This window comes from Rhamphochromis longiceps, linkage group LG22, assembly GCF_057381845.1.
Source record: "Rhamphochromis longiceps isolate RC_006_pf linkage group LG22, R_longiceps_female_GT1.1, whole genome shotgun sequence".
Taxonomy (NCBI): Eukaryota; Metazoa; Chordata; class Actinopteri; order Cichliformes; family Cichlidae; genus Rhamphochromis; species Rhamphochromis longiceps.
In genome coordinates, this window is record NC_140577.1 from 18,678,262 (window position 1) to 18,690,699 (window position 12,438).

The window sequence follows — 12,438 nt, forward strand, 5'->3', positions numbered from 1 at the left end:
GCAGGACACGGGCCAGAGTTGAAATGACCATCGGAATGCTCAAGGCCCGGTTCCAGTGCCTTCGTGGACTCAGGGTCACCCCAGAAAGGGCATGTGACATCATTGTGGCATGTGTGATCCTACACAACATTGCCACGATTAGAGGTGAACAGTGTCCAGCTGAACCAGACAACAGCAGTGATCCACACGATGAACATCCTGACCCACCCACGAACGTACAGGATGGAAGAGCAGTCAGAGACACCATATGCCACAACCATTTCCTGTGACCCGTCAACCCAACATGTTACAAGACAAATACACAGATACTGTGGTCAACTGCCTTTATTGGTCACCCTGTATGTCCTGTACACAAAGAATAAATGCGTATATTAGTATGTTGTACAAACACTGACATGATTCGTCCATCTATGATCACTCCACCCACCCTTAACTGTTGTTCCAGCAGTACAATCTCCAGCTTCGACTTTTGGATCTGCAGCTGGAGGTGCACCATTTCCATGTCGCACTTTCTTATCTTCCTGGCCAGATATGTCTTATACAGCTGCTTCACAGGGAGCTATTGCAACAAGGGACATAGCATTGGCATCCATAGTACATGCCTACTTAGGTTGGTTGTAAATCAGTGCTGAACAACCCACTGTGGAAAGGTTCGTTGTAGGAGTGGCTGGACCCTCTTCCTCTTCATTTCCAGCATCACTCTGCCGGGGACATAGTAAGTCCATGGTGTCATCATAGTACCACATTGTCGTCAGTTGTTATATTTTCCACTGTACACTGTATACCTCATAGTGTGGCTCTGTTGCGGCCTCCTCTGTAGCAGCTGTCACTGTTTCGTCATCATGTGCCTGTGGTGGAGACATTTAACAACATTGCTGTTCTACTGTTGACACATGTAGTCTGTGGAGTATTACGAGTACTCACAACTGCATGTCGGTCTGGCTCAACAGGGGGCTGCACCAGATGCAGTACACCATCACCGTCAACTGGAAGAATATGGGGTTCATACAGGTCACTCATGACTTATGTGGGCGCAAATGGCAATTACCAGACATACCAATCACCATACACCTCATTGTCAGTATGCTCTCAGAGACAACCGACACTGAGGGAAGGCAAAATCAGTAGGTGTCAGGGTGGAAACGCTTTTATGAGCTTTATGTTGCATTGAGGTATATGTTCATATGTTACACTTATTGGGAAAGGTACGGAATGTACTACTCGCTCTGTCTCTGGGAACAGGGAGCTCACCCTGTGGGAGGTTAACACACACACACGCATGTATGCAAAATTAAAGGACACTGCTATGCTCATAATAAAGACGTACCACTGCAGCTCGGTGTGTGTGAGTCTCTCCCTGGGCCCTCACCCGTGCAGCACGTTAACAGTTTCCAAGTGTCTCAGTGTTGTTTATTCACCTAACTGTTTGATGACTGTCATTCTCTGTCAGTAGGACAGTAACTTCACTACGACATAGTTCATTTTGGTCAAGGTGACTGTGCAGAATGGATGTATGCACGCCATGTATTGTTTTGGATTTACCCCTTATGTAGGCACTTGTGTCTTGTGGGGTTGTTGCCACAGAGGATGTCCCCGCAGAGATGCCTTCAGCCACAGGGCGCCCACTGTTTTGGCTGAGGGCCAACTGCTCAGCCTCTGTGGGTGGTGGTGGTGGAGGACCCCCACCTGTTTTTCGGGCCTCCGCTTTTTTTCTGTTGGCTGTGACGGCACACATTTGGGCATACAGAGTAGGCAAATGTGTACTTGTGATGTGCTCAGATAATTTCAATATGTGCTTACAGGTGGTATATTACTGTAGCCTCTAACTGCAATTGATTTACATAGGACACACAGACCAAGCACTATGGCTCATAATACAATTACACCTTACCTGTTTGGACTATGTTTTTATACTTCATTTTTACTTGCTGCCAGGAACGTTTGGGGCCTGTTGGGTTGCACCTGCGCTCACATCACATCACAAAATAAAATGTATAACATAATAAATAGAATGACATATGATAAAATAACGTGTTATATGGGTGGAAATCCCTAGATCAATGTTTAAATTAACACTCACGCATTGACTCTGTCGGCTATGTTTTGCCATGCATGCTCCCTTTCCTTTGCAGCTGCGGCTGTGTTACTTTTTTTCTGCATGATGTGCATGCTGTCGGCATATGCTGCCATCAGAATTTCCGCCTCGAGCGCTGTGAAATACGTCGACCGCGCCTTCTTTCCCTCCGTCTCCATGGTGACTCGCTTAATCTGTGCTCCACTGATCGGGGCTTTATGTATCCTCGTGCGCGTGCTTAACTTGGGGTTGTAGCAACTCCGCGTTGACTGAACTAATTGTTATCAGCCTTTCTGAAACCGAATATTCCGAGTTGGACAGTTCGGGGTTACTCAACCCTGCGTATCGTTTTTCACTCTGAGTTTTCTAAACCGGCTTCCTGAAACAGGGCCCTGTTCTTGATTGTACCCTGTGGTTTACACCTTCAATTCAATTCAATTCAATTCAATCTTTATTGGCAGACTACATGTCCATAAAAACAAGACAAGAAACACACGCACACAACTCCCCCCCCCCACACACACACAACACAAGGTATACCATTAAATATATATATGTATATAAATAAGTATATAAAGCATTTGTAAAGATATAAAACCATAATATACATAAAACACAATTACTTAAAATAAATCAATAAATACACAAACACTTTAACCAGTGCTTTCTGAGACTGGATGAGTAACGGGAACCACTCACTGTCGGATCTGTAAGTGCTAAAATTATACTGTTACTCGAACCATCCAGTCGTTCTCTAAAACTGAACATTAACTTTCTTAAAAGTGCTTTAAAAGTCCAGACACCCACAGCTACAAACATCTGACTGGCACTACCACTTCTAGGTATCCTGCAAAGGATTCTCATCGCATCATTATATGCAACATGCAGCTTCTGCATGCTACATTGTTTGTAGGATGACCACAAGGGGACAGTATATAGCGGTGTGCAATACGCTTTAAACAAAGCCACTTTAACTGGAAGTGAACAAAAGCTGAATTTGCGTGCAATAGTATTTGCCTGCACATAGAGCTTACATCGTTGTCTGTATATGTCATCATCATCATTCATTTGCTCAGTAATAAAGTGACCGAGGTATTTCACCTTTTTATGAACTTCAAGAGTTTTTTGTGCCAGTTTAAACAAAGGGAAATTTAGCTGTTTATCCTGCTTGGTTCTACATATCAAAACAGCACTTTTAGCAGCATTGTACTCAATGTCATATTGCACACCATATTCAGTACAGACATTAAGAAGATCCTGTAACCCAGCACTGCTTGGACTAAAAACAACCAGGTCATCTGCATACATGAGATGATTTATCAGTGCTTCACCTAATATACACCCAGTGTTACAGGCTCTCAGCTGTATGGACAAATCATCGACATATAAATTAAATAAAATTGGAGACAAAATCCCACCCTGTCTGACACCATTGCTGACACCAAAGGGGGCAGAAATACTGCTTCCCCATTTAACCTGCATGTTCTGATGAGCGTACCAGTAAGAGAGAATCCTCACGATGTATTGAGGAACTCCCCGTGTCTTCAATTTATCAAAAAGTTTTCTGTGGTTCACTCGATCAAAAGCCTTAGAGGCATCAATGAAACACATGAGGACAGATGAATTTTTAGCCCTATACAACCTGACTATTTCCTTGAGTGCATATATGCACATGTCAGTGCCGTGCTTTGGTTTAAAGCCAAACTGATTATCCAGAGAAGAGATGAACACACTAACTCTATCAAACAGGATTCTTTCTAACACCTTAGATAAAATACTGGCTAGTGCAATCGGCCTGTAATTATCCAAACAGCTCACTTTTGCAGCTTTGTCTTTCATAACTGGTACCAGTAAAATACACAGCATTGAGTCTGGTAATATGCCATGAATCATAAACCCAGTGAAACAGAGTGCTAAAAGAGGAGCTAGCCTTAAACTAGCATGTTTTAAATGTTCTGCAGTGATGTGATCCAAACCAGAGGATTTATTATCAGACAACCTATGAATGGCTTCATATACTTCATGTGTCCTTACACTTATTGTGTCATTACTCATGTCAAGATTGTCCTCATATGGATCACTTTTTATACAGTTAAACAACGCACTGTAATGCTGTCTCCATAATGCTGCAATGTTATCTGCCCCAGAAACACCTTCAACAGTTGATGGTAGAGATGGTTTACAGTTATTAAGAGCTTTCACCTCTTTCCAAAAATCTGCCATATTATTACACAACATTTTCCTGGCCAAAGAATCTGCTCTCAGCATTTGCTCATTTTTAGTTATAAAGCGAACAGCGTACTTATATCTGGCATTCGCACATTTTTTCTGTTCAAATTCTGGGCCTTGTTTAGGTCTTCCAGCCATGGCCCAACATTTATAAGCTATGCGAGCTTCATCATGGTACATGGATACATGTTCTTTCCAGCCAGGTCTGATGTTAGGTTTCTTATGCTTGTATTGTTTATCAAGCAGTGTACCACTTTCATGCAGAGCAGTCACTATATCATCATACATGGAGCAGAGTAAATGTTTATGCACAGCATTCTTACAGTTGACATCCTTGCACAAAATAGCTTCTTTCGGCAAAGAAATGTTGTTCAGATGTATATCGGTATTACTATGATAAGCTAAGAAATCATCTTCACTACAAGCTGACCAGTCTAATTTTACACTGGTAGCAATATTAGCAATATTGTTTCCAGTTGTTGCTGGCATTTGTTCCACATTCACAGTAAAACCAAAAGGTATATGATCTGACACAGTTACCTCATACCTAATAGTCATGTTTGCTAAAGCTGCATGTCCATCAGCTGTACAGATACAGTGGTCCAGCCATGATGTACTATGCCAGGCTTCACTTATGTATGTATAGCTATCTGCAGACAGTAACACTTTGGTAGACAAGATAAGATTATTAACTTGACAAAAATGAGTTAAGTGGTCAGCAAACTGAGAACTGCTGTCTGTGAGATCAGCATTAAAATCACCCAAAACATATATGCTGTAAGTATCATTGTCTTGAATAAATGCATTAATAAAAGCCAGCCTACTGAGGTATTCTTGCTCATTTTGACAAGATTCATAGGGAGTATAAATATTAAGAATGATAAAACTACTATTGTTCTGTGTATATTGTATACCAATACACCAGTCTACATCCAGTCTAATGGGCTTTATCACAGGGTCTATTTTTTTGTCCCAAAGCACAGCAACCCCTCCAGGTATTCTGCCTCTGACTATAGCTGTGCTGAGATCAGTTGTAAACACCTCTGTTTTCACATTCAGAAGCTTTTTTCTGATAATGGTACGTCGCTCTTGACACAGATGCTGTGAAGTTGTTTATCTTAACCAAAGAAAGTATTCTGCCATCATCCACTTTTGAATTCTTCAGTGGTCTTCTAGGTCCTTTGGTGTTGTTCAGCTTCCTTGTGCAAGGCAAACTGAACAACCAGCTGTTTGTATACTATTTGTTAAATTTCGAATATCATTGCTTATTTTGCTAAATAAGCTGTATTTGGATTTGCAGTGGAGGAATATATAAAATAAAGAAATGACCTGTTTTGTAAATATTCTTATGACTGCTTCATTGTACATACTCTGTGTTCCACATTGTAATGAATCTAATGCTCTTTGGCCGCTTATGATATATTTTTTAGAACTGTTATGTTATAATTGTTTCAGTTTCTGTTGTTTTCTTGGCCAGATCTCGTTTGAATTTTTTTCTTTTTGCCAAATAACATTTTATAATATCTGTATATATAAAGATACATATAAGGGAAACTGGCAAAAACATAAACAAAACACTGATTGCAGTTTCTACCTCGTGACAGTGACGTGATAGCTTTCAATTTCAGATATATTTGGCAGTATATAGGTCAGCAATTTACAGCAGATTAAACTCCAGGTTTTGGCGGAGTTCAATCACGGAAAATAGGAAGATCAAAGCTCCTTCTCTTTCCATTTGCTCATTTCTCAGTAAAGCGGCACTGAGTCTGCGCGCTGCGCCTCGGCGCTTCCCATTACGTAATTGACGTCGCTTGTCACAATCCAGGAAGTGATCGTTCTTGTTTGTGTCCCTGGCTCGCTGTTCCCATCTGTTTTTTCTGAGTTAATAAAGCGCTTTCACGGGCCGAAATGGCGACGTTTATTTCAGTCCCGTTGAAAAAATCGTCCGAAGTGGATCTGGTGAAACCGCTGTCGAAATTCGTAACGTCTACTTACCCGGCGAGCGAGGATCAGGGAGAGTATCTCCGCGCCGTGGAGGAGCTCAACAAGCTCCGCAAGAGCGCGCTGGGAAGGCCGCTAGACAAACACGAGAGCTCCCTGGAGATTTTACTCAGGTAAAAAACAAAACACTGTTTCATAACACGTGAACCGCCTGCTATGTAACTAACGCCAACTGTTCGAACGGCTGTCTCACCTGTGGCGCTGATTTAGCTCGGCCATCGCCGCACCCAGCGGGGTTAGCTTTGAGCTGCTAGCACCGAGCTAAAATGCTAGGAGGACGCTCTCAGGGAAATAAATAACTGAGTCATTTGTTACTCCTGCCAAGTTTCCCTGCGGGGGGAATACAGGCGGGATGTGCTGGCTGGTTTAACCGAACTGTCAGTTGCTTGTGAGGGTAAATTGGGCATGGAAAGCCGACCTGGTTCACACTTATAGCTATGGCCTTTACGCTAAAGTGGCTTAAAGAAAACTATACCTTGTCTAGATTTAGCTTAAACACTGAATTTGAACTTTCTGAATGTGAGAAAAGAACCTGAGTTGTAAGAAACAAACTTATACTTAAAACACAGACACCTGTCGCAAATGCCTAGAGAAGGAAGCCTTCGGTGTGAGTGTTAGCAATAGCAAAATGCAGCTTAATCACGTCTAACTGGCAGTTTTGACGCGTTTGTCAGCACAGAGGCAGTGTTGGTGAGAAAAGCCTCAGTATGTGTCTGCTCATCTACAGATGCAAAAACAAAAGGGAGAGAGTCCAGACCGTGCCTTTTCCTGTCAGCCAGAAGTTGCTGATGTCACTGAGAGCTCCATAAAGCTGAGCATAAATGGTGTCACTGTGTTAAGTGCTTTGCATAGAGGAAGTTGGTAGGATAGATGTGATATATTTTTGTGAAACAAAGTCCCTCTGTGTCCTTGTCACCTCTATGTTGTTAACTGGTGCCTTTCCTCCCGTGTAACTACACTTACCGGTACTTATAAATGAGGCATGGCACTAATGAGGGATGAGAGAGATGTGGCACTCAAATGATCCTGAACCCCAGGCTGTGGTGAGGGAGGGGGGAGAGGGAGATTGTATTTTCCAGGGAGAGGGATAAATGTGTTTATAAACTTCAATTTGGGGGACAAAATCAGCTTAATATTTGTGACTTTTCTTAAACTTGATGGGTTATTATATACCTGCAGCCTATGTGTTCTTATGACCGCTGAGATTAAAGTTAACTTCCAAAATAAGGGCACAAAAGTATATTAGTGGGTTAGTTTCAGTGTAGCCTTTCTTCTGCAATGAATATATCTTGAACAGGCCTGTTTCTTATTCCTGGGTGACATACAGGTACGGACTTTGTCCTTTTTAATATGACTCGTGATTTATTTAATGCATAGAGTCCTCTCATATTACCTTAGTAAGTGTCCAGGTATGCAAATTTGTGATCCCAACCTTTTGTTGTTGTGTAGGTAGGTATATTGAAGTTTGTGTTTGTTTATTTTAAGATTTTGATTTTAAATAACTGACTGGAAATAATTGATCAAAAGTCAGCCCAGGTATTTTTTTCTGTCCTGTCTCTCTAAAAACGTGAACAAATTTCCTTACTGTGTGAGCGCTAGTTTATGCTCTTTTGTTTTCTTGGGTTTTCTGAGGGAAATATTGATAGAAACCAATTTAAAAATAATTCTGTCTGAAAAAGATTAATATAATAATCTGTTGGTTAAACTAACTTACAGACTTTTGTGTGTGATGTGGGACCTGTGGTTTAGTAGCAGTCTGCTCAGGACCGATCAGAAGCATGCTGAAACTGATTAAGCCGCCATCACTGAATGTTAGCATTGTGTCACTATGGTGACCATTGTTTGCGTAGGAACCTTTCTTTCTCTCTCAAGCTAACCAGGTGGCACGCCTCGGCTCACCTTTCCACTGCTCAGGTGTGTGCGTGTGTGTGTGCATGTGTGAGTGAGAGACAGAGGGAGAGAGAGAATAGGATACAAACTTTGTATGCAGTTTGTTCTGTTTTAAACGCCAGTGTGTGTTTACTGATGTGTTTTGAGTTCAGGAGAGAAATGTTGAAGGATCGGTAAAAGGGATTCCCTGATGTCATACCTCAGAATAGACTGCTCACACATCACAGGCGCTGATACTGATAGGACAAAGAGCCGAGGTGTGTGTGTATGTGCGTGTGTGTGTTGTTGTTTCCTGAGTCATTGTCAGATGACTCTGAAATGGCTGAGCTTCCTCACACCACAGATGTCATAACATTCTCTACCTCTATACAGCTGGTTCATTTCAATTATGTTTCAAAGTCTCTTCATTACTTTTTTCCTAACTTGCCATGAATTGAAGTCCCTTTGAGTACTTTTTAGAGAAATGTTATTTCTGGATTTAGATATAAACAAAATCAAAGTTTCAATCTGTGGTGTTTCATCACTCTCTGCAGATATTATGATCAGCTGTGTGCCGTCGAGCCCAAGTTCCCCTTTTCTGAAAACCAGGTAAATGATTGAGCTGCAGCACGCATGACCGTGTGTTAGTTACAGAGCCAAAGCACTTAAACACAAAGCCTCTTCCTGTTTCTGCAGCTCTGCTTAACCTTCACATGGAAGGATGCCTTTGATAAAGGATCGCTATTTGGTGGCTCCGTCAAGCTCGGTAAGTTTGGCTTTTTTAACACGTATTTTTACCTCCGTAAGAACACGTGCATGTCATTGTGTGTATAACAGTTGGCTGTAAAAGGAGGAAATGATATCACATTAATTCCTGTAAATTTAAAACTCTGTCCCTGAGGTACGTAGTTGTTGTTCTGTCTTTTATTCCTCCTGTCTCTTTGTGTTTTCATCTTTCTTTCACATACACAGTCATGAAACACACCCAGTGAGAAACAATTCTTTTTAATTCAATGCACATACGAAACAGGCCCAACAAGATGTCATATGGAGTTAGAAAGATTTCATAAAGAAGTATGTGGTGCTGACATGTGTTTCTTGTGTAACAGAGCAAGGGGAAATCACATGCACACACAGTTACTCATACGTCATATTGATCAGCTGGAGTTCTCAACCATTGGATTGTTTCTGTTTCTGTTAATTTGAAGGAATGATGTTTGTGTAAATCCATGCAAACAGCTGTTTCAACAACCTGAAACAATATTCAGTGGGGAAAAAACTGATGTCACTTTGTCCTCTCTGTGAGTTTTCTCACCCATGCAGCGCAAGAAGAGACAGAGAATCCTGACAAAAACAAAAGCAGTGACATAGTCACAAAAATCTGGACTTTCCAATAGGGCTGCTCAATTAATCGAATTTTAATCACGATTACGATCTGGGCTTTCAACGATCATTAAAAATGACTGAGCCGATTATTAGCCCCTCCCTCATTTATCCGCGACACCTTAAAGGCCGGTCCGTGAAAATATTGTCGGGCATAAACCGGTCCGTGGCGCAAAAAAGGTTGGAGACCGCTGATTAAGAGGACCCGAGGGAAGCTCGGAAAGCTAAGCAGAAGTTATTTGGAGAGTGACTGCCGTTGGTTGAAAAGAGAGTTTAAAAAAAAAAAACTTCAGTGGTGTTGCACACTATTTTATATTATTTTTTTAAAGTCATTGTTAACCCTTTAAAGCCGGTCAGAGCTGCATGCTCCGTTTTGCGTAACTATTGTTAAATCCCTGTAGAACCTGAACCGTGTAAGCTAGCGCAATAATTTGTTTTGCATATGAAACCGGAGGAGTTGTACTTAAATCTGATGCCATCAGCTTGTCCTCGGTCACGGTTTCGTTCCACATATAGCTTTGCAAAAATTGCATAAAAAGCGCTTGCAGGAACAAAAACATAATATTCCAGAAACACGTTTTGCCGTTCCTATCAGCTGTTCGTAACACTTCCCACAGTGAAATGATGCACATGCTGTTTTCTTTGCAAATTTGCATCATAGGATTGTTTTTTGTTTTTCCCGCAGTATATAAAAATTGCTGTATCTCCAAAATAAAACTATGAAGACACTCAAAATAAATTTCCTGTTGTTGTAAACTATTTTTTGCAACTTTATTGTATTTAAAGTTTTGAGGGATAAACCTCTTAAATTTCTCCAAGTAGAAATATATGTAAACAAAACAAAAGCGATTTTCAATTTTTTTTGTAGTTTATTGCACTTTTTTGCAATTTATGTAATTACTATGGACTTAATGCATACATATTATTAAAATATGGGCTATAACAGTTGTATTGATGTATAGCAACTTGAAATGCTCCCACAAATGGCACTACAGCATGTAAAAAAATAATATAAGCTCTGGTGGACTTGGTTCTATAGTAGGTCTTAAAGGGTTAAATAAATATCGTCAAATAATCGTGATCTCAATTTCAGTGAAAATAATCGTGATTATCATTTTTGCCATAATCGAGCAGCCCTACTTTCCAATATTGTCAGTGCTTGTTATCTCAACTTCGCTGTCTCTAAATATCTCTCAGAACTATGTAATGAGCAAACCTCTCAGCTGGGATGGGAAATCCCCAGCTCAGTGCAGCTACACACACCTAGGGGTGCGACCTGACCAATGAGATTTTCCCTCTTTGTGATACTGGCCACTTAAAGCTTGTGGCGATAACGTCATGTGACTGTGATCAATCAACAGTTTGTTATAAGTGTAGCAGTGTTTTTTATCAGAAGTTTAATAATTTACAAACTTACTGTAAATGACTATTTATCTATTTGCACTGTGACTAAACCACAATAATTCAAAGAACAAACACGGTTTGACATGTTGGAGATAAAAATTTATAGAAATCAATCAAATAAAAGCATGTTGATCTAGAACTTTTGAAATTTTAGGAAAAGTAACATTTTACATAGTAATAAAGGAAAATTGTGGCCGTGTTTTTGTATGCTGCGTCACATTTGGTTAGTGGAAAATCTCAACTATGTTGTGGAACTGAGAGTGAGCCCTTCTTGTGCCTTTGTGTTGCAGCTCTGGCCAGTTTGGGCTATGAGAAGACGTGTGTGTTGTTCAACGTGGCAGCTCTGGCCAGTCAGATCGCCTCAGAGCAGAATCTGGATAATGATGAGGGACTGAAGACCTCTGCCAAATACTATCAGGTGGGTGTACTACCACACAGTAACATACAGTATACTATCACTGTTAAAACTTAGATGATATTTAGTTCTCCTTAAACAAAACCTAAACCCGGAGCCCACCAAAAAAAAAGATAATTTATACCTTTGTCTCTCATAAAACAGTTCACTCAAGCTGTCTTTTACAAAAATATGGAGAAATATTCAATTTTTGTGTTTGTTTTTGTGTTGTTTTTCGTTCGTTTGTTTGTTTTAACTGAGTCGATTCTTCTTGTTTCTGAAATTTAGATAAGGGGTAAAATTTCCAGGATTCAAATGTTTGTGCAAATGTTCTCCAGAGAGTAGATGCACCGAGTGTTTCTCTCCTCTGTTTCGGTTGCCTGTGTGTTTGAAGCCAGGAAATGTTCAAAGCTCTTTGTAGCACCTTTATGATCCATCCTGTTACAGCTGTTTTGGGTTTACTCTGCTGTACGTCTATTTTTGTCCTCTTTGTCAGAAATTTATCAGGATGAACTTCATGAAGTTTAGCCCCATCTTTCTAAGGTTTCGAGGAATTGAAGTGAAATGCATCAGTCTGACTTTTCCACTGATGATAATAAATATTTGCATTGATCTGCTTCCCCAGAAGGATGAAAAGCTTCAGAAAGAGTAGGCCTGCAGAGTGTTTAACCAGACAAACAAACAAAATGCAAATCTGACATGTTTCACTCCAAGCTCGAGACCAGAGTGTGACAGAAACAGGCGGGACTTACAAATTTGTATTTTTATTTCTTTTCTAACATGTGACGCTCTTATCAAACATGTGACCTGATGGTGCTGCATTTGAGGCCCAGGAAGCTGGCTGAAAGCCACAGTTAGCTGTGTTTTTGGGGAAAAATCTTCTTTTAGTTTTGGATTGGATTCATTTTTTTCCTCTTGGTGTCTTCCTTTAGCTGGCCAGCGGGGCGTTTGGCCACATCAAGGACACAGTGCTGTCTGCTCTGAACAGGGAGCCCACCATGGACATCTCCCCTGAGACTGTAGGCACCCTGAGCCTCATCATGCTGGCCCAGGCCCAGGAGGTCTTCTTTCTTAAAGCCACTTC

At 40.9% G+C, this 12,438-nt stretch overlaps 2 protein-coding genes across 5 annotated transcripts in view; one reads left to right on the forward strand and one right to left on the reverse strand.

Annotated features, from left to right (window-relative positions):
• Nucleotides 1–285: 285 nt before the first annotated feature.
• On the reverse strand, nt 286–2,674 carry LOC146643904 (uncharacterized). Of its 3 annotated transcripts, XM_085395346.1 has the most exons (7): nt 1,892–2,674; nt 1,543–1,719; nt 925–986; nt 786–848; nt 642–701; nt 428–559; nt 310–345 (listed from the first exon to the last, which is right to left on the reverse strand). In XM_085395346.1, the coding sequence occupies exons 1-7, from the start codon at nt 1,917–1,919 to the stop codon at nt 325–327; spliced, it is 543 nt and encodes a 180-aa protein (XP_085251472.1). In that variant the 5' UTR covers nt 1,920–2,674; the 3' UTR covers nt 310–324. The 3 variants fall into 3 exon arrangements, with proteins under 3 accessions (XP_085251470.1, XP_085251471.1, XP_085251472.1); XM_085395344.1 differs by having other exon boundaries at nt 286–559; XM_085395345.1 differs by having other exon boundaries at nt 286–559; nt 1,543–2,671.
• A 3,436-nt stretch (nt 2,675–6,110) lies between these two features.
• The window catches only part of pdcd6ip (programmed cell death 6 interacting protein), a 20,573-nt gene continuing 14,245 nt past the window's right edge, over nt 6,111–12,438 (forward strand). For both annotated transcript variants that reach the window (XM_085395342.1, XM_085395343.1), the window contains exons 1-5: nt 6,111–6,417; nt 8,728–8,782; nt 8,870–8,939; nt 11,251–11,378; nt 12,287–12,438. The exon at nt 12,287–12,438 is cut by the window's right edge and continues 2 nt beyond it. In XM_085395342.1, the coding sequence (XP_085251468.1) occupies nt 6,212–6,417; nt 8,728–8,782; nt 8,870–8,939; nt 11,251–11,378; nt 12,287–12,438 (611 nt within the window). In that variant the 5' untranslated portion in view covers nt 6,111–6,211. The remainder of the gene's footprint in view (nt 6,418–8,727; nt 8,783–8,869; nt 8,940–11,250; nt 11,379–12,286) is intronic.